At 41.3% G+C, this 22,408-nt stretch overlaps 2 protein-coding genes across 3 annotated transcripts; one reads left to right on the top strand and one right to left on the bottom strand.

The window, feature by feature from the left end:
* Positions 1–2,937: 2,937 nt before the first annotated feature.
* On the top strand, positions 2,938–9,382 carry cnga3a (cyclic nucleotide gated channel subunit alpha 3a). Its single transcript, XM_072390087.1, has 8 exons — positions 2,938–3,030; positions 4,740–4,858; positions 4,984–5,073; positions 5,826–5,999; positions 6,935–7,132; positions 7,267–7,368; positions 7,450–7,556; positions 7,656–9,382. The coding sequence occupies exons 2-8, from the start codon at positions 4,764–4,766 to the stop codon at positions 9,050–9,052; spliced, it is 2,163 nt and encodes a 720-aa protein (XP_072246188.1). The 5' UTR covers positions 2,938–3,030; positions 4,740–4,763; the 3' UTR covers positions 9,053–9,382.
* A 1,202-nt stretch (positions 9,383–10,584) lies between these two features.
* On the bottom strand, positions 10,585–17,712 carry ube3a (ubiquitin protein ligase E3A). 2 transcript variants are annotated; one of them, XM_072390085.1, is made up of 11 exons: positions 17,463–17,712; positions 15,770–15,816; positions 15,303–15,559; positions 14,017–15,224; positions 13,788–13,932; positions 13,009–13,214; positions 12,700–12,864; positions 12,000–12,155; positions 11,838–11,911; positions 11,423–11,566; positions 10,585–10,902 (listed from the first exon to the last, which is right to left on the bottom strand). In XM_072390085.1, coding segments are annotated over exons 2-11 (2,478 nt in total). In that variant the 5' UTR covers positions 15,772–15,816; positions 17,463–17,712; the 3' UTR covers positions 10,585–10,781. The 2 variants fall into 2 exon arrangements, with proteins under 2 accessions (XP_072246186.1, XP_072246187.1); XM_072390086.1 differs by lacking the exon at positions 17,463–17,712 and adding an exon at positions 16,310–16,405.
* Positions 17,713–22,408: the final 4,696 nt, after the last annotated feature.

Genomic DNA, 22,408 nt, shown 5'->3' with positions numbered 1-22,408 from the left:
AAAGACTAAAACACATTCATTTGTGTTTAAAAAGAAGTCACAATGACTTGAAAAAAAGATGGCCATGGTATCCTTCTCAAATGTACTGACATAATAACCAGTAGGTTACAATGTGCAGTTGACTAAGGGAAAAGTACACAGTCCAATCAGCCTGACAGTGCATGCTAAACACAGTAATATAGCTGGCTTGGTATGGCTAAAAAGTGAACAAACACAATAAACAGATTAGAGTGGTGAAGCACAGGTAGTCATTGCAGAATTCTAGAAAATTTGAACTCTAGAAAATTTAGATAATTAGCAAAAAGAAAGATGCTATAAAAATCTAACATCAGGCTAACTTATTGACATATAACAAATAGCAAAGGACAAATAGACAAGGTAAAACAACATGATATGGAGAATGGATAGAGTCACAATAATCTGAGGTAATAATAGATGTCAAAACTGTACAATGTTAAAAGACATATCGGGTAAGTGTTACTAGCTAACATGTGAAATACAGTAGTTAACATGTTTATGCATTTGGCAGATGCTTTTTTTTCCCAAAGCGACTTGCACTCATATCCCAGGTAGGCAGGTAGCGTAAGGGGGTCTTGCCCTAAGGACCCCTACTGAAGGTACTACCTTTTTTTATGCAGGGGGGTCAGGATTCAAACCCCGGTCACCCACATGAAAGGCGGCAATCTTGAAATCTTGAAATAACTAAAAAATAACTAGTTAAAAATTAAACACTTGAAAGTGAGGAGCTGAAATGATTATATAGTGGATAAAATATTGAACTGCCTGTAGTTACCCAGTGGACAAATGACTGTGACTGTCGTGAAAGAAACTTTACTTCACAGCTCAACAAAATGCTAGCTGGTCATGAAGTCAAAGTCACATTTTGCTTCACATTGGTGTAAAAATATGTCACCAGAGGTACAAAAAGTGTTTCACAGGATTTTAATTCATAATGTTTGTTGTGGAATTCTATTTTCACAGAAAACCACAATCCCCTCGGAACTTTTATGAAACAGTAAGTGGAGACATAATTGGTCAAAACAATAATAATGCTAATAATCAGTTAATTAATTAAAAGAAAGAAATCAGAAATTGATGGCGAACCCAATCCACCTGAGTGAAAGTCCAAAATGGAGACTTTCCTTGCTCATATGCAAAGACTCATGTTATGTGTATGCTAACATGTAAGAAACAAGTGAACTCTGAGAAAAGAAAGGGTTTAAGATGGAGTAATTACCGTGTGCCTTCTGACGGGGATGTCTGGACACTTCCATGAGATCCATGTGCACCTGGAGGCTGAGCTCAATGAGGTTTTGAGATAGAGAGAGTGATTGGTCAGGATTGCGCTTTGTTTTCCCTTCATCACAGTATTCAACTGAAATACAGCACCGTTTGCCACATCTCAACGAGAACAAAATTACAGCTAATTCCTTTTGGATGGAAATGCTGACAGATACAAAATAAATTCAAGTGGATTCTCCAGCTTTGCGGTCCGAAACTACATTACAGACCATGATTTCTTTCAGTGTTCTAATAAGTATGACTTCAGTTTTACACAGTCATGGCACAAGGGTGACTACAGGTAACACACATGGGGTGCGAGAGTGTAAGAACTTAGTGTAATATCATCACAATAGTGAAAATGCTCTACTGCTCTAAGCAAGGGGGCATTAGCTGGCTGAAATAGGTACTCAAGTCTAAGCTGGGATTAGCTTTGCAGCTCCGTATATCGCCAAGGGATTTCTCTTTAACCTTATGCCTTGGGTGTTGAGCAGAAGGGGGTGGAGCGGCATCATGGCGCAGAGGCAGTATGATGAGTCTAATAATGCTATTCTCTCGAATCAACTACATGAAAATATTGTTTATATACAAGTTTCAGCTGATATGACCAGTGGCACACATTAGCATGCTGAAAGACTACACGACACCTAAGTTCAGCCACTTTTCGGGATTGGACAGGGATCCCTGTCCATTGTAAAAATGACTGGACCAAATAAAGTGAAGGTGTGTTAGGGAGCCACAAAGTTGGGACAAGGAAGAGGTCTGGGTGGGTGGACAGGTTGATAAAACACAGGGCTGGTGTCAATTTCCTCTTTCACACACAATACAAGATTATCAATAACTATCGTTGATTACTTGATTCAGAAGTTGTGTTGCTGTAATATGACTCATTGACAGTTATGTAACCGTGACAGCAGAGGCCCCCTTTTTTTCAACCCAAACCCTAATCTTCCCCTCAGACGAACCTATAAGCGTCTAAACCTATCCAATCATCTGCTCACTCCAGTGCACCGTGTCAGAGGGAGGCCAAAGTGGCCGGTGTGGACATCTGAAGGGTTCGTTGCATGTCACTCAGTTGTTTGGAGTGCCACCAAACTCCCATTTCCCCTCTGACCCTCACGTACCAGTATTTCACAAGTAACTGTTTAAACTGAACACCTTTAAAAGAAGCTTTAAAAAGTCCAAAGGGTGAAAAATCCTTTGTATCAAAACTTAAGATGTGCTGTGGATTTATCTTGCATCACTTCAGAGGGTCTTAGGCCTCTGAACAACAACTATACTTTAAACAGATCAGTCAGGGAAATTGAGTAATTATATTCAATGCAAACTCTCATTTATAAGTACATGTTTGTACAATGCATTGTTAATATGGATCTAAGTAATGAAGTGGAAGTAAATGAACATTCCTGCATGAAATATGTCAGATCAGTTTGGACATTTTTGACTGTGTGTGAGAGATGGACATGTTGATGACAGGTGCAGTCATGGCCAGGACTCCTCCCCCTTCATCTGATCTGGGACCAGTCAGCTCAGTCTGCACTGATCTCTTGCAGCAGGAGCTTGTCACTTCAATTATGGGCAGCCCTCAGCTACTTTTTCTGGTGATTGCACCCCAGAATTGAAATCCATTGGAAATATTTCAACAAATACATTACAGTTACACTTGGAAAGATGGGATTACACTGGAGAAATCAGAGAATTGCTGCTTTGATTGGCTTGAAAAACTCAGAGTGAGAAAGCTTCAAACAGGTGAGTTATCAGCTGAATGTACGAGTCGGATTTTTTAAAATAGCTTTAGAAAGTCTTCACTTTGTTCTCTCATGTTCCTAATAGCAAAACGAGAGCAGTAACAGCAAGTGTAAACCACATTGATTGATTATATATTAGAAACTGAGTTATGTTATTACAAGTCTATTATACATCTCATAATAAGGACTAACAAGCATAAAACTGTCTTTTATTTCATCAAGTCAGCTCAAGTGTTCACATTTGTTTCTGAAAATACTTATGTGCCTATTTTAGAGGGAGATTTCTTGATGAGAAAAGGTCTCAAGCAGTCCACCTATGAAAAGATTAGATTATTTGGACTGAATTTTAAAGAGTTTCCTCATGACCAGCCGAAAACTCAGAGACTGAGAATGCAGGCCCAGAAATATAGTGGTCATACTGAGCTGTTAGAGATGAGTACAAAAGTACAAATATATTCATGCACAAAAGAGCGGTGTGGTTTTTTTTTTTTTGTACGTGTTCTTTTTTTGAATGATTCGTTATTTCATCTTCAAATTCTGTCTTTAAAATAGCAGTGTGCTGGATAAACCGTACCAAAGTGCAAGGTTTCTTTACTGTCATTCTAGCAATGTATTATAGACAAAAGAACAAACTGAAGCATTAATATCTTGGTGGTTGTGCTGATCATAATAAATAACATAATAAACAATTAGATTATACTTATGTGACTAAAATTAATTAAAACAAGCAGCATGACACTGCAACTGAGGATCTGTGACATAAATGAATAAATAATAATAAAGGAATGACAATTGTCAGCCGAACCCAGTCAGAAAGGGCTGGTTGAATTGCCGATACAAGAAGCAACAGACCCAGTAGTGGCCATATTGCCTGACAGCAAGCAAATCGACATCCAAGCCTAGACTTTAAACACATTACAATCATGTCCAACCAACCCAATTCAACTGGTGACAAATAACCTTTGTTTCCATGCAGTGCATATATGCAAAACTGAAAGTCAACAAAAGCACGACATGGCCTGGAGACGATGTCACTCATCTTAATTGTACACACACTACTGGTTGCCACTTCGTCACCCTTCAGACACTTAGCTTCTTGGCAGTTCTCTCAGTGTGATTGAACTTAGTGGGGGTTGCTTAACTCCCTGGTATTAGCTGTAATCTACATGAGGGCACGTGTTACAACCAGTGGTGTTCCACAGAGATCAGTGAGTCAGTATTTACCCCGAGACGAAAATATCTGTTTGAAGAGAAAAGTGTATATACACGTGGCAAACTTGAAAAAAAATCTGATAAACTTTGAGCATTCATACATTTCAAATGCATGAGAAAAACAGGAGTTTATTGGATGAACCTCCTGAGTCAGAGCCGGCTGTTTCTCCAGACTGTCACTGCCATGCACAGTTGTACCAGCTCTTTAAGCAGCGTCCTAATAGACTTAACCTGCTATATACACCACTGAACATACCAGCTACAGTCCATCTGTAAGCCATAGCTTATTTTAAAAGCCTGTTGATGGTAGGAATAAAGACGGCACTGATCTTGTTTAGTGTTTAAGGACATAAGCAGAACGTATTTTTAGGTGCCGCTCTGGCACAGACAGAGAAGTCATAAACTACACCCATGAGTCACCTTTTTGTGATGTTTGATTTCTGGCTGGAATGAGTGCCATAATGTTTCACTGTTACACTCTGTGCATGTGTGCTACAGGCTAGCAGCGCCAAATACGACAAGATGGCAAAAGTCTGCAGTGAAGTCTCTTCTTCAGCAAAACGGTCCACCAACACATCTGACAACGAGCTGGCTGTCATTGAAAATGGGGGCAGCAGGTCTGAAATCACCAACATTGGTGGTGAATGTGTTTAATCATGAACCATGTTTGTTTTACCCTATTTTTGGAGTTGCTTTGCATGATTCTGTCAGTGTCATTGTTCCCCCACTTTCTGTCTTTTAGGGCTCGGTCTCTTCGTGAAAACAGCTCTGAGAGAGCTCTGTCCTCAGAGTTCCACAGAGGCTCGGACTCAGGTGCAAGAGCAATGGCCAGGTAAACGTCTCCAGTCATACTTTCAAATTCAGACGGGGTATTGTATTTACCAGTGCTGGTGGACAAACTGTACAATTCTGACATGCTTTCCTTGAATGCCTCTATTATTAGAAGCCTTCAGCTAATCTGAGAGACCAATCAGCTTTTGTCTGCTCTCTGAAACTGAATCCAGATCAGTTTTTTTAAAACAGCTAATAGGAAAAATTAAATGTCACTCACTGAAAGCTAATGGTTCCAAGCTTGTACTTCAGCTAGCGTGTTCTATTTCTCTTGACTTCTACAGGAACTCTTTACTTGCATACAACCAAAGCCCATTCAAACATGACTGGTCATGGCCACTACAAATAGAAATGATGTAGTCTGGTACCACAATTTCATCCTTTCCGCAGTCTCTTCATATTCATAGAAAAAATATATACACATCTATTTTTCATACCTCCTCGCACTCTCAACTCCACAGATTTATTTTGGGACCCAAAGAGTTACCTTGATACTCTGACAGGTTCTACTCATAAACTGCTTACCCTTTGGCCAGCAACTTGATAATTTTCTCACACAGAAATGCCCCTGTATGTAATAGCACAATTGAATCTCTGTCACATGGGGCAACAACCACATTAAGTACATTTTCCTTAAGTGTAAGATTTGAAAATTTAATCCACAACTGGTCCATACAGAGAATTGATATGATCAATCGCTCTTAGCCTAGATGGATGTCACCTTGCGCTGTTTACCTCCCGCTGACCTTCTAGGTTGTCTTACTTCTTCCTCTTGCTGCGGAACTGGGCTTCTTACAGAGTGAACCCTGAAGAAGAGAGGCACAACTCTTTTCTCGAGCGCTTCAGAGGTCCTAAACTCAAAGATGTGCCCAGTGGAGAGAGCACTGCAGAGTCTGTGGGCCATAATGACACACTCCGAAAGAGAAAGTAAGCATGGCGGCGCAGTGCTGCCAGAGGTTGATGTTCTCAAATGTGTTTTTCTGCACATACAAGGAGTTGGTTTTCTTTTCTTTGCAAATTTTGAAACACACACGCAAAACAGGGCAATGGACTGACATTGCACATGAAATAACCGATTGCTTCAAAGTCAGTCTGGGCTTAAAGGGTCTGGAGAATGAATGATAAAGGAAAATGAAAGTCACATATTTTAGTTTGACAGGTACCTGTCGAGAAGTTAAAACTTCTTCTTCTTTCAGAAACAGCTAAAATTCAAACACACTTCTCATATGTCAGTGCACTAGCTGAATACAAGCTAATGATCAAGTGTGCTATGCTAGCACCCAAAATCACAGGTACCTCTTTAAACTGAGTTTTTCCCAGGAATTGAATGAGAAATCTCTCTGTTCCTTTCCAAAGTCTTGCCAGTAAGTGGCCTCTGGCTACTTATAACATGAATAACTGCAACAACACAGATGAGTAAGTGTATGCATAAAGCTTTTTCTAGTCATTGGTCGTGCTTGGTATCATTAGTACCTTTTGTAGTTAGCACTGTAAGTGGCAAAACCACCCTCAAAATCATGTTTTCCAGTTCTCCCTTCTTTCCACCCACATTATAGACATCCATTCAAAAGAACAGATTTTCCATAGCTTGTTTGAGGATTTTTTTTGTTGCAAGTTATGGTGTGGGTTCTACAGGTATGAATACTGCGGAGCTAAACTGAAATGAGCTTACCTGTAGTGTTCTGCCACCTGCTGGGCAAATGTATGACCTGCACCTGATCTTCCAACAAATATCTTTCATCTAAAATTGTGTAACCTCAGAGTAGCTCACCCAGCGTGTAGCCTTGTAGCCCCTCGACAGTCCCCAATGGACCACCTGGATCCAATCTTACTACTGTCTAAACTAAATCTGTGATCCATAGCAAAAAGGAGGACAAAAAAGATGAGATTAAGAAAGATGAGAAAAAGGAGGAGGAGAAAAAAGACGAGAAGGATGGGGATAAGAAGGAAGAGGAAAAGAAGGACGAGAAGAAGGATGAGAAAAAAGAGGAGAAGAAGGATGAGAAGAAAGACGAGAAGAAGGATGATAAGAAAGATGATAAAAAGAAGGTGGAGCCCCCGTAAGTACTCCATTAGGTGCATAGAGTCTGTTGTGACTGGAAAATGACAGAAAATACATGCCAGACGCTTTCATGGATGCATAAGAGTTGACAAACTTTTGCAACCACACCACTAAATGTTGAGTTGTTTTCAGAAAAGAAATCTGGATTATGGATCCAGCTGCGGACCAGTACTACAAATGGCTGACCGTCATCGCAGGCCCAGTTTTTTATAACCTGATCATGATCGTAACCAGGTATGTTCTTAGTCTAATTCTTAACTCACTCTTTACTTGTGTTACAGGCACTGGCAGATTTATTTTCTCCTTGCGTTTCAGGGCCTGCTTTAACGAACTCCAAGACACGTTTACAAACCTCTGGCTGGTCTTGGACTACACCTCAGATGTAATCTATTACGCGGACACATTTGTCCGCTCAAGAACAGGTCAGATTTTTTAAAACATTTCAAGGAAAAATGTCTTTGCAGATGATTTTGTGTCCTTGTATTTAGAATTTGACTCTTTTCTTTTTTTTCATCCTTCAGGTTACCTGGAACAAGGCCTGCTGGTAAAAGATTCCAAAAAACTGAGAGATAAATACAGAACCACACCTCAGTTCAAATATGATATGATTTCAATGATACCCACTGATCTGCTGTTTCTGCAATACGGATACAATAACCCGGAGTTCCGATTTAACCGTCTTTGCAAAATCTCAAGGCTTTTCGAGTTCTTTGAGCGGACTGAGACCAGAACCAGCTTCCCGAACATGTTTCGTATCAGCAATCTCGTACTTTACATCCTTATCATTATCCACTGGAATGCCTGTGTGTTCTTTGCAATTTCAAAAACCATTGGCTTTGGGTCAGACTCTTGGGTATATCCCAATATCAGCCACCCAGAACATGGCCGCTTGGCAAGAAAGTACATCTACTCCCTGTACTGGTCTACCCTAACCCTCACCACTATCGGAGAAACCCCTCCTCCAGTCAAGGATATTGAATTTCTCTTTGTCATTGGGGACTTTCTTACCGGTGTGCTGATTTTTGCTAGTATCGTTGGTAACGTCGGTGCCATGATTTCTAACATGAATGCTTCTCGTGCGGAGTTTCAGGCAAAGATTGACTCCATAAAGCAGTACATGCAGTTTCGAAAGGTCACCAAAGACCTGGAGGCCAGGGTCATCAAGTGGTTTGACTACCTGTGGACTGAGAAGAAGACCTGCGATGAGAAGGAGGTTTTGAAAAACCTCCCCGACAAGCTAAAGGCCGAGATTGCCATCAATGTCCATTTGGATACGCTGAAGAAAGTTCGAATTTTCCAGGACTGCGAAGCCGGTCTGCTGATTGAATTGGTGCTGAAGCTGGAGCCACAAGTGTTCAGTCCAGGGGATTACATCTGTAAGAAGGGAGATATTGGCAGGGAGATGTACATCATCAAGGAGGGGAAGCTAGCAGTGGTGGCTGATGATGGAGTCACTCAGTTTGTAGTGCTCAGCGATGGCGCATACTTCGGAGAAATCAGTATCTTAGGTATCAAAGGAAGTAAAGCAGGCAACAGACGAACAGCCAACATCAGAAGCGTGGGCTACTCGGATCTCTTTGCCTTGTCCAAAGACGACTTGATGGAGGCACTCACTGAATATCCAGACGCCAAGAAGGCTCTGGAAGAGAAGGGCAAAGCCATCCTGATGAAAGACAACCTGATAGACGAGGCGGTAGCGAACGCTGGCGCTGACCCCAAAGACCTGGAGGAGAAAATAGTCAAGCTGCAGGGCAACTTGGATGAGATGCAGACCAAATTTGCCCAGCTGATGGCGGAGTTCACCTCCACCCAGACAAGGATGAAGCAAAGGGTCACCGAGATGGAAGCCAAAGTGAAATCCATGAAGCCGGAGGACCTCTCTGAAGTGGTGGCTGATAAAGACAAAAAAGTCCAGTAATATAACATTCACCAGAGAACTTCAAAGAGACACTTCTTTATTTCATGTAAATGCCCACATTTCTAACTATTTATACATCATGTTCATTATCAACATAATGTGTCAAATTGTGTACAGTGTATGCAGTGAATGTTTTTGTGTATGCCGACCGACAGCCAGTCTCATCTCGTCATGAAACAGCTTGAGTATTTTGAGCAGAAGCACTCGTGAATGCCAAAGAAATGGCTTTTCATAGCCTTAGAGTAATGAAAAATGTCTCCCCCTCCACCCCCGGTCTATATTCATATTGTCTCAGAAAATGTATTGATCTGTAAAGTCTGAAGCACATTTCTTACACTGAAATGCAACTGCAATGTCCATTTGATACTGTATGAGAATGTACAAAGTAAGCTAAAATCTATTTATAAGTTACTGTCAGCGTACATTAACAGTTGTAAATCTTCTATGTGAATACATATTAAAATATTCATATAAGATCAATTGTATGCGTCTATATGCTGGGTAAAGCGTCTCTATTATGAACAAAGAAGTTCTTTTTTACTGTTAATAATTATTTTACCCTGGAGAAAAGTTCCATACATTCCTCTCATTAAACCGGTCACAGTCGTCTTGTGCCTCAGACAATATTAGTTCCTTAAAAGTTCCCTTAGAAATTAAACTACTAATTATAAGGATCTGCCTTTTTCTGTCACGGTCACCACACACACGCCAACTTTGTCTGCTTTTGGAATTTGATCCGAAATTGTTAACGTACAAAGCGTCACGTATCTGCGAGGAAGCGGAAAAGGTAGTTAACTCTGTGGGTCTGTCACGTGAACAGTTTTATTACACAGGATATTGACCAGTTTTACAGTATATTGTAATCACAACAAAGTTTATGGAGTCTTAAAATTTTGTTTATTCACTTTGCATAATAGTGGCTTAACATACGAGTTTCACATTATCTGCACATTATTTTTATACCTGAGATATTTGGCCAAATAACACTTTTCACGTGACTTTTCCTCATAGAGACATTGCTGCACATTTGGCAGCTGAGATCATAAGTGTGCAATCAGTAACTCTTTGCAAAGAAGAAAAGAGAAACACTTTTTTTTCTGGACAGACCAGTCAGAAACCCTGCGAGCTATCGAAACCAAACTAACCAAGTTCACAACAAACCGTGTTCATTTCATATCTAACACAAGAGGCACAGCACAAAGGTTTGAACCACAAAATAAACCAAAGGTCGCTTACATTCACGCAGGAAGTAAGCTCATCAGCGAGGCTATCTGTGTTAGCAGTGATAAAAAAAGCTGCATGTGAACATGCTACAATGAGCTGTAGCCAAGGAGCACCATTATGCCCAGTGAGGACTGAATTCTGCTGCAGTCTGAAGACTGCAGAAACACGAGAGGTCAAACTAAATTCACATACTGCACGTGCTGCGTATAAGTGCACTTTCACAGTTTTGCTGATCAAATCTTGTTTAAGTCTGCTCAGAAACAAAACACATGAGAATGAAATGGCCGAGGTTTTGTTTTTAAACACTCTGGGATGTCTAATGACTACGAAAGTGACAAAGTAAGTAACGAGGCCTCAGCATGGAGTGTTTCTGCAAGAGTTTGATTAGGCACAGGGTTATTGCAGCGTTTGTTTCATGACATCTCGCAAAAATATCTTTGTGATACTCCCTTTTTTTTTCCCATCTCTTTTCTGATGCCGTCTGAACTCTTCCTTTTTAAATCTGTCACAGCATTCCGAACCCTTTGGCATACGTGATGGCCTTGAGGAGTCTTTCTCTCAGTTTTTCCTTGGAGGAGTATTCAGGAAGCAGCAGAGCATTGAAGCAGGTGTGGGAGGTCGGAAGCCTGTGTGAACGGTAACAAAAGAAGGGGGAAATCTGAACTGAGGAAAGTGTGTTTGAACATAAACCGAACACTTGGGATGTCTGCTCTTTGGACTGACAGAGGAGCAGAGTGATAGATTCCCAGGTATTTGGTGCGTTCCATTTGAACTCGGAAGTTGGACTTTCAAAGTCTAATCTAATCACATCTACTGAAAGTAGATTTCCAACTCGGAAAGTTGAACTTCAAAACTGAAAGTGGCTATCCTGCGCAAAAATAGTGTCGATATCTGCAGCAATGAACAGTTTATTAGCACTATGCACTCGCAGTGCCGTCCGGCTTCTATCAGCCATAAAACATTTTGACAGCAGTGATCAGCACAAATGACTCAACGTTTTGTTATGAACTTATCTTGCTTTTCATTTCGAGCCTGGTTCGTGACGAAGCTCAACTGGTTTTCCCGAATTGTAGCTTCAACGTGACGTCATTCCACATCTTCCACTTCCGAGGCAAACGGAATGCAGCAAATGCTTTGATTGCGTACCTGTCTGTGTCGGAGCCATTCTTGGCGATGATCATCTTTAATTTTCCAAGACCGCCCACCGGTGCCCTGTCTGTGCCTGTGGTAAACTGAAGGAACAGCCTTTTCTGCTCCTCTCCAAAAGAGTGAACGGTTTCCCAGAAATCTCTGCACGCAGAAAAGAAAGGAAAACACTTCATTTCTCACAGCTCAAGGCATCTTTTCAGGCTTTATCAGACCTGCTAATAGACTGTGTATAAAATGGACGTAACCACCGAGCCTGAGACGGGAAGCTAATGACTATCACGAAAAGCTGGCTTCAAAAAATATCTTAAATTCTGTTAAACTTCCGTTCAAAAAGCAAAGCCTCGAGGCTGCCTTTCATAAAGCAGCGCCACAGCGGATACATCCACTTCCTTTATACAGTCTATAGACTTACTTGATAATTTGACTGTCTTTGCTATATCCTCCATCATATTCTGTTGCTTTTTCGAGTGCCTCAAAGTCAAGCTTCTGTGAAATGAAAGGAGAGTGTTCTGTCATAAATTAAACATTAGTCATAATTTAGTGTCAAAATTGTAGATGAAGAGACGTTTCTCACTCTGCTTCCACAGATGAGCAGCTCCACTTCCTCTGGTCTAAACAAATATTTCAGCGGGGACTCATTTGTGACCATTTGGAAGCCTTTTTTGAAGGCTTTGAATTGTCTTTCCACGCTTCTGTTCAGGATGTACTCGGCATACAAATCCACAAACTCCTGTAAATTACAGATACAAAGAAAAAAAGAGGTTTTTAAATATGCCCAAAGGGATAGCGTATTTGCTTTCTTTATCTTTCCCTAATAACAATAATGTGATTCTGATAAAAATCTGTTTTAGATGAGCCAAAGTACAGAGCACACTGCTGTGTTTGTTCATCTCAATCATTTCACGTAAGTTCCTACTCGTCGTGTTCCTGTTTTTGTACTTGTGAAATGACCATTTCAGTCAAAGGAGGAAGAAGCCAATCAGTTCAGTTATGACTTTCAGACCTCTTCTCATACCATTAAAAACACGATAAATACGTAATAATTGAGGGGGGGAAAAAAAATAATACCACGGGAAAAATGCAAACTTGCAGATTCTCCAGTTGTGAATAGATTAATAAAAAACTTTTAAAAAAGGTTTTTTTTTCCTGCCTCATTTGCTGTTAAAATCAGCTTTGCGACAATAGCTGTGCAATGTGCACATAAAGTGAACGTACACATGGCCTGTTGTGTGCCACATCGCTGAAGACTGAACAGCACATACTGCACATCTCACCTGTCTGTTCTCCTTGGTAACAGGGATCTGGTCTGCCTGGTCCTTCAAGTCATATAAAATTGGGTTTCCAAAAAGGTCTCTGTGTGATATCTGGAAGGTGAGCATCATGTCCTCCTCCACGTTGCCGGTATGCTCCAGCAATCCCTTCAGACTTTGGTAGAGCAGCTGCAAAGGGAAAACGTTCGCTGTGAGGTGCTACTGTGACTCCAGCAATAAAACATTTGGTTTTATTTCTAGGAATTCTAATTTAAAATAAGCCCTAATCCATAGTGTTTCACAATGTATTGGCTTCAGAGAAAGTTACTATACCGGGTGTGAGTCGGACAGGTCCAAGTAGGTCCCTTTCTTTCCCATGAGCTTCTTGTAGACGACCATTGGGAAATGAACGTCCAAGATGCAGTTGTTATAAATTGCGAGCCCCAGGACGATTCCAATAAGCGTGTACTGTGCCTCATTCTCCAATGAGGACGAATTAAACCAGAAAAGCTTTGTGTCGTCATCGTAGGTGAACATTCCTGCTCAGAAGCAGGAATTTAGAGAGTGAAAAAACACAGAGCAAACTTGCCTCCTCCAACCACATTCCTGTTTGCACAAGATTCAAATGAATGGATTATTACCTCCTATTTTTTATTTAATAAATATGGACAGACAAGTGAGTGTGGATGGCATTTCTGATTGATCCTTTCACCCCACAGGCTCTGAGGAAAATACCGGAGCCACACATTTTCTAAACATTCGGTATTTTTTTCCAAATCTACAAATGAGGAGAAACTTAACTTTGCTCGAGGCCCATCAGTATGTCGACAGCACACTACTGGGACTTCTTTGCAATGTAAAAGTTAAATATACTGTGGAAAAGTCTTAAGCCACCCTTGATTTCTTTATATATCGCCAAGGAAACAGGAACTAGATGCCACAATTCATTGAAAGTCTGAACCTTCTTAGACAAGCAGTCTCCTTGGAAGCGAAAGATAAAAAATGAGGGGCTCAAGACTTTTGAACAGTACTGTATGATCCAAACATGACCTAAATATCATCTTTATACTTCTCTCAATAAAATCCTACATATGTGGTGTTTTATGCCTCACCTATGTCCGCATTAAAAATTTCCTCCAAAACCAACTGAAAGAACTCCTTTGAAACTCCTCCTTCGTCCACACCTTGCTCCCCCTCGAATTCAACAAACAGCTGCTTCTTCAGATCAGATGGGTTCTCCATGGAGATCATCTCCAGCTGCAACACAGGGAGGGTTATCTCCCGGCATCACACACACACTCAGATTCACATCTAATCCTCCTGCAATGCGCAGGGACTCACTCTGACAAGGGCGTCGTCGATGATGTGGTCTCTGCGTACTTTGAGCTTGAGATAGGGGTTGGGTTGTTGGCCCTGGACCATGCTGTAGAGAGCTGTAAGGCGTCGCTCGCTGTACATCCTGATCCTGTTGTCATAGTACAGCCCTTGGTTTTTAGTGATGATGTTGAGAATGAAGGGGCAGCTCTGGAAGGAAAACTTAGTTTCGGCGTTGACTTTGAAGAAGGTGAAATCTTTGTCCATCTCGACCACATCGTTCACCGATTCATTGAGAAAATCCTCAAAGGGGATGAGGGGTGTGATGCCATCTATGGAACGGACGCCCAGCTCTTTCTCCAAGGGGTCAACTCGTGGGCCTTTCTTATAGAGCCGCTCCTCGCCAAGCAACTCGTGCAGCGTTAGTTCATCTGACTCAGACTCATCGTCGTCCTCCTCATTGTGCTCCACATCCATGTCCCCTCCCAGGATGCTTGCATAGAAGACCACCTTTAAGCACTGGGTCGCAGCCACCACAGTTTCGTCGTCATTTACCAGATTTTCTGCATCATATTCATTGCTAACGACCGTGAAAGTAATGAGCTGCTGGAAAGTCTCCATCATACGGCGGATCTGTGGGAGATCATATGTCGACCAGAGCTTTGACAGCCGAGCGAGCGCGGTCACCGGCAGTTTGCTCATCGCCTTGCAGAACTGCGGTAATGCCACTTCGAGGTACTCAGGACTGTGAAGGTTACCGTTCTCCATCACTATAATGAAGATATTCAGATAATCTGGGTTTGTTTCGTACACATTAAGATATTCCAGATCAAGTTCCACATTTGGAGTGAGGTAAATGAGTGCATTCACAAGCGCCGCCTCCACCTGGTCGATGGATAGAAGTCTGTCGTAGACTCTCCGAACTCCGTCGATATCTACTGTGACCTGATGGGAGTCCAGCATTCCATTGAGAGTGTCATCTGGCAAAGCAGCAGCAGCAGCAGAGGAGGCGTCCTTCTTCTCTGAGGTTTGCTCACTCTGTTTCTCCTCATCTGTTGCTTTAGGGGAATCAAGGTTTTCGGTGACATTTGGTTCATCCCTCCTAAAACTCTTCATCAGGGCTTCCGCATTGGAGAAAATCCTGCCGATGACACGGACAAGAGCAGAGTAGTCCCCTTCTTCCTCACAGAAACCCAGGATCCGAGACACCGAGTGCTCTGTGAGGTAGTGAACATCTGCAACAAGAAGGCGAGACACTCAAGAACAGGTTCAAACTCAAGGTCCATAAGATTCAAGAGTCTGTTTTACATTACCTGAGAAATCTTCAATGCTCATTTTACTGCCCATCTGAGTCTTTTCGTCAGTGCTGGACTTGATGGAAGGGTAATAATCACAGAGTTTGGCGTTAACCTTAAACAGCTCAAGCGCCCTGGCAGCTGCAGCATTTTTATCCAAAGGTTGAAAGTCACAACTCGATGCGCAATACTCATTCCTGCAGTTGCTATTTCCACAGCCTTCAGTTAACTGCCGAAAGTAGCGCTCAATTAGTTTCTTTGCAGTCGCTCTGTTCCTGTGCAAGAGTTTTAAACAGGAGGTCAGACTGACCTTAAAGCCACAGACACATTCATGCAATGCTAACAAGGAGCTTTTCTCTGTAAAGAACATGACATCCAACAAGCGTTACCACGTATGCAAAGACATAATGAGAATTCGGAAGTAAGTAAAAATAGTAATTTAACTAATAGCTCCCGCCAGTTCAGTCCAAAACAGAGTAACTTACATTCGGCTGGATTCAGATACCCGTCAGCAGGTCTGGAGGACAGTCCTCTGAAAGAAAGGTTTAATGACAGTATGAGATTTTATTTGCTGTGGGTACACGGCTCAGTTTATCGTTGTTGATTATTAGGGTGTTGGTCGGCGATGGTGGCTGGAACCTTGCATGCATGTTAATCAATTTGCTGTAATGGAAGGGCGGAAACATCAGAAGCATTAATGAAGGGGGCGAAGAAGACGTGCAACTTCTGAAATGGGTTCCAAATCGTAGACCCGGGCTAAGGATGTAAAATAGGTGTAGGGATTCGTTTTAGCGTTTTTATCTTCAGCCTTTAGACAGCTTCAGCAGATGATATAAATGAAACAAAGGGAAAAAAAACGAGTTAAGTAATATTTAGTCGAACTGAGCTGCTAATAAATCAGCACACAGAGTTGTACTGTTGCTCTGAGTCGCAGCAGTTAAACAAAACTGAAACAGCATATAAGCCGAAGGAATACTGTTGGGGAAAAAGATGCACTTTTTTAAATGTAGCGGGGTCGTCTTCACCTTGAGTTGTGGTCAGATTAGTCAGTATTTAAATCTCTTTTGGAGGAAAGTGATGCTCCGGACTTCAAAACAAAAGGACCGTCCAGATTGCCATCATCAACTGGTTCACAGGCCAGGCTCTGTGATGGTGTGGGGCTGTTATCAGTGGCTTTGGCAAAGCTCACGCACACGTCTGTGATGACAGCACTAATGCAGAAAAGTTCAACGAGATTTTAGACCAACATGCATTTTTTTCAACCATGACAAAACAACATTATATACAAATTGGCAAAGCATGGTTGCAGAAGAAGAGGTTACGGATACAGAACTGGTCTGCCAATAATAAAATGTGAAGATGGCAACCCCCTACTGTTGCACACCTTAACATTTGTCTGCAGTACACTGGGGACAAAATAACATGTGAAACTCTCCATCGCTCGATGTCCTCAGTCCTAAAAAAAAGCCCTTTAAGTGCTGTGAGAAGAAATGGCAACATTACAAAGCGGTAAGAGCTTTACTGACTTTTTTGTAATATGTTTCAGTCCTGAAATGCAACACAACGGATGGATACTAAATCAAGTATACAATATCACAGCATTTTCCACACCATCCCAACTTTTTTCCATTTAGGGTTATCTAAGAACATGCAGTTTATGACCATTTATCACTTTACAGAACACTTCCATGTCCCCGTCGGGGTGTGGCAGGAACAGTAACTGTAGTCAGTGTTTTGATTGGACATTCAGGTTGATGACAGGTTAGGCAGGCAACATTAGTCACCCTGGTGATTAATCTTAGTTAAAGGTGAACTCTTAACCTTTAAACTTATCTCAAACAGCCTGGGTTAAGCCTAAATATAGCTGCAGTGCTGACTTGTCATGCTTTGTGTTGCAAGCCCCTGTTCAATATTCAAACAACCGTTTTAAAAAGAGGAGCAAACAAACTGGCTACCGCACATTCTGAAAACAGAGCTGAAAAGAAATCAGCGCGCGTGAATCATGACTACAGCATCAACATGATACAGCACAACGACAGTGAGGAGTTTTTCCTGGCTAATTTAAAGCGCTTTCAGCCTTTAGGTAACGGCCTGACAAGCTAACAAAACGAACATGTCAGACATGACGGCTTTAGTTTCATATCTCGTGTTAGTCAGCAGAGAGTTTCCTGTACAAACCTGCGATTTCAAAGATAGTCTTGTAAATGTCTGTCAGTGACAGTGCAAAAAAAAAAAATCGTTTCTGACAGCTGCTGCCGACAGCTCCTGTCGCTCCGTTTCAAAATAGAAAAATAACAGCTTCGACTTTTTTCTTTAAAAAAAAACACCGTTAAATAAGGCTCGAGGGTAGCAGCGTGAGGAAGAGAAAACACTATTTGGGTTTAAGTCAGAGAAAAAACACCTTCCTCTACCATCTTGTAAACAAGAGCGTGCTATATCCCGGCATGCAGCGCGGGGTTGTCAAACGTCATGTACCCCCTCTTCACCTCCACACGCGACCCTCAAAAACACAGTGGTAGGACACCCGTACAGCGCGAGGGGGCAAAGTTTATTCTGCCCGCCAGATAGGCTTTCTTTTCATTGAAACGGTGATCCAGCCAGACAAATTTGTTTCTTCACTTATACGATGGAGATTTCTTGGTTAAAGAAGTAGAGATAATAATAATCCTCATGATTGATGTAGTCACAATAATCTGTCTGAAAGTGAAATAATTGAAACTGTATCATAGTGGAATATTACCTTGGAGTAGTGATTATTGTACTCAACAGAGAACAGTTTAGTATTGTATGTGAGCATAATATATTGTAGATAAGACGAGGAAAGACAAACAATGACAACTGGGATGAGGAGAACAGGGATGACTGACACTTCATTGAAAAGCATCTTGGCTTGGTGGAGGCCAGGGATTGTAGAGCTTAATAGGATTCCTAAATGACTTTTAAAAGAACTGAAATAAGTGGATGAACAACTAGTTCCAGAAGATGGCAGTAAAAGAGCTTCAAGGATGCTAGATGCCAAGAGATATTTGGACAGAAAATCCTGTCTCATTTATTTCAGTAAGACCAAAGGATATTATCCAAACTTATTAAAAGAGACCACAATATGCCTCCTTTAAACCCCAAAGAAGAAGAAAACGAAGAAGAAGAGAGATCCAATGAGATTCACTAACTAACTTTTATAAATGCACAAAATATATTTCTAAATGATGTAGCAGATGTTCAGGACGGCCACAGATACCTTGGGGTCCCACAGACAAATGACAACCATGAAGAGGCTACTAGGGCTACTAGGGCCACAACCAAGTACCTACAAAACAGCTAGAATAAGCTGGTCTGAAAGACAGCACGGCGGCACCAATCGTGGCAGCACAAGAGTAGTAGATGCCGGTGTCAACCACAATAGACAGGACCCTAGGTGCAGGTGCCAGCACAGCTGGAATAGAGTACAGGAACATCTGTAAGTAAGGCGTGGTAGACCTGAGCTAAGATCCTGTGGGAGCACTAGGTTCACAATGTTAAACTAGAGATGGCTAAGCAAACCGAACATTGTGGGGGTCGACAAATCACAGAAGAAAAGCAGTAGTGATAGATATAGAAATGTCAAGTGACAGCAACGTTAAAAAGGAACACGAGAAGCTCAAAAAGTACCAGGGGCTGAAAGAGGAAGTTGAAAAGATGGAGGAAGTGGTAATTCAGTGATAATAAGAGCATTTGGGGGCCGAGTCCCATATCAGGAGAATGACTCCAACAAATCCCAGGAACAACATCGGAGATCTCTGTCCAGAAGAGCAGAGTCAGATGGGGACAGCTGGGACACTGTACAGAAGTAGGCCTTTGGTAGGTGACCTGAGCTTGGACATGCATAGGGAAGTTCAGAAAACCCCTCTCAGTTGTTTCTGTCTCTTACAGCTGTATACTGACATCTGCTGACACATTTTTAATACAGTACAAACCCCCTTCACCTCTTTAGTTGTGTTCCAAATAATTGTGACAATCTGAATCCAATCACCCATCGTGAGAAGATTACTAAAAATCTGATTTATTGAAAACCAGACACTGAAATCTCATATTTACAGAGGTATTTAGACCATTTGTGGGCACAATCTGAACTGTTGTAATTTACTTTCGGCTTTAATGATCCTTGAGTTGCATCTGGGGCGACACAGTGGCGTAGTTAGCACTGTTGCCTCAAGGCAACACCTGCTTGAATCTAAGTTGAAGCCTTTCTGTGCAGAGTTTGCAAATTCTTCGCTGGCAACCAGGTCAGCTTGTTGTATGACTCTCACCCTTCAACAGCTGATATGGGCTCCAGGCTCCTGTGACCCTGAACAGGACGAACACCTCCGTGATCAAACTTTTTTTTTGGTAAAGAAGCCACAATAAAGACACTCAGAGACACGATGTAAAATCTAAGTGCGAGGATGTGCAAAATTAGCTTAACACCATGATAATCAAGAATGTTACAAATACAGCATCCAGGGTACAGAGAGTCTCAGTGAAAGACACACTGAAAGCCCACTTTTAGTTTACCAAAGAGAATTAGGAGGAAAAACATTCTGTAGAGACTTATCAAGCAAGCCCCCAAGCTGCAGCGGCTGCCAAAATGCCTTCAATAAAGTACTAAATTAATGTCTGAACCTGTTTGTAAATTAGATTTTGCTTAATGATTTTACATGGACCTACAAAGACTTCTGATATGAAACTTTTCATGTTGTCCTCATATATTAGTGAGAGTGAATAAATATGGGGAAAAAACAAATGTATCCATTTAAAATTACATTCACAACACAGCAAAGCGGCCTCCTATCTTGCTAAAGTGACCCATATATGATTCAAGCAAAAATCGAATTTGCTTAATTGACTGAAAAGACACAAAGCGCGATTGAAGAGGCAGAGTGAACCGTTTGAATACAGAGAATCATTCCTGCTGGCTGTGTTCATGAAGGCAGACACACAGCGCTCTCTCATTCGTAACCTCTAGATCATATTCACACACAATAAATCACACCTGTCACACAAAGCAGGTAGTGAAAAGTGGCTGCAGTCTCGTTCTGCTGTAGAGCCTTAGTAAATTATGTATTATCTACTCCATGTGCAATCTTGTGGCGCAGAGATGTTTGTTATTCTGTCAGAGTTCAAGGCAGATATAGAGCTTTACAGTCAGTGTGACATTTGGTTTTCTGTGTCTATCACTTCAGAGGTTATAACGAACACGTTCCTGAAAGTTCCTTGAAGTGATCGAGCCGCCTCTCATTGCAATAATGCAATTCCTATGTTTGTATGAAATTCCTAATAAATCTTGATGAAATGTATCATCATGATCTGCGTTGTCCTTTTGTCTTTGAGTCTGTACATTTTACAGCTCTGTAAAAGATGGCTGCAATAATCCTTGTGAACAGAAGGTGTCCCTGTCAACACACAAAGCACCAGGCATCTGCATCACGAACGCCTCTGCATTTCTCTTTCTGCCTTTCATTATTCTCCAGAGGGGAAGTACCATATTTTTTTCAATTCCTTGACTTTCCTCTAGTGGCTATAATCAATTGCTTTGCAAGATTTTGCATAAAACACACAGGATGATCAGTTTCTAAAACACGTACGGTTAAAGATGAAACTACCTGCAGAATAAAAAAGGATTTTACAATTTCTTTACAATTTCTGGCTCGGCCGGACAAGTACTTATATCTTTCTTTTTGAACTTAAACTGCAAGAAGTTGCAAAAATCAGGCCAGCCATCCTGCAAGAGAAGCTGTAAGGATGCCATCACACACACAAATATCTAAGCTGGTGGAGACTAAACATGGAGCGAGGAGTCAAATGAACTCTGGACATTGACTGAGAAATGCAACTCCAGATGAATGATCAACGGGAAATTTACTTTGCCGATTCCAATAAGACATATACGAATAAAAATAAATAAATCACAAAGGAATATTTGAAAATCTCTCCAGTTTGATGGTAATTTACAGTAATTTGTTGGCTAATAAGTTAATCACATCAGAATGAATGGCAATGATGCCTTTGAGTTACCATAAAGAAAAGAAAAAATTTAACTTCTAAAGGAGATCCTGGCCCTCGGGCGGGAAACCAGTGGTTTTGAAAGCAGCATTTTGGATGTCTGTGTGATGGGAGTTTTTGAAGAATTGAATTGTCATATAGTTAATCATTTGTCTAAATTGTTTGAAAAGAAGTTCTTTGTATAAAAATAAAAGAAAGAGAAAGTTTTGTGTGAAAGAGTAGCCATAATGCTGTGTGGATGCTGTAAAAATGTTGATTTTTGCTCTGGTACTTGTCTTTAACTTTTCCAATGGGGGACGTTAGAAGTTTAGCAACCATTGATTCTGGTAGACATCCAACAGAACACCATATCTGCTCTGTCTACTGTATATTTGATATGAGTATCATCTCCACAGCTAAAACTGACATAATCACGGCACATCTCTCTTCCTTCAGGGCATCAATCAATCTCAGTGGCATAGTCGGCTGTTTGGTTTAGTAAAGGACATTGGAGTTTTCATGTAGGACAGGGTTGTATTGTGGAATAGAGGAGTACTTTATCATGGCTGTTAAGTGATTTCTGGAAGCGTGCCATACAGTGAGCAGAGACAGAGGTCGCCGAGGCAATCAAGACAGGGCTAATGTCTTCTGTGATCAGGACACACATACCTTGGAGACATCTTTATATCTGGCATTCCACCCCAGCTCATCAGCCCCGCTGACTTTCAGCAGAATACGGAGGCTGACATCATCACAACAGCCAGGTCAAACAACGGCCGACTATAATGTGTATGAGGCAAAATCAAGGAATTTGTTTATATACAGATTTATGTCTCCCGCTGTTCTCACAACATAGATACTCTCCATTAAAAAGCTAAATATTGAGGGCTCTAAGAGGATGGCTACTGGATGTAATGCCAGGATAGTGTGTACAAACATCTGCTCTCCTCAGATGATGAACCCTGGATGGCTTCTTCTTAGGCAACTAAAGCATCTACTTCTTCCAGTTTTTCTCAATATCTACTGGACTAACTAGATTTGTTCAACTAGATTTGTCTGAGTTTTTGCTGGTTCTCAGAGAAGAAATCCTACTGATGTTAATGATCCATTATTTCTCACAATAAGAA

This window comes from Leuresthes tenuis, unplaced genomic scaffold (genome assembly GCF_036924035.1).
Source record: "Leuresthes tenuis unplaced genomic scaffold, fLeuTen1.0.hap1 SCAF_7, whole genome shotgun sequence".
In the NCBI taxonomy this organism is placed as follows: Eukaryota; Metazoa; Chordata; class Actinopteri; order Atheriniformes; family Atherinopsidae; genus Leuresthes; species Leuresthes tenuis.
Note: the sequence above shows the minus strand (reverse complement) of the source record. Positions and strands in the feature narration are given on the sequence as shown.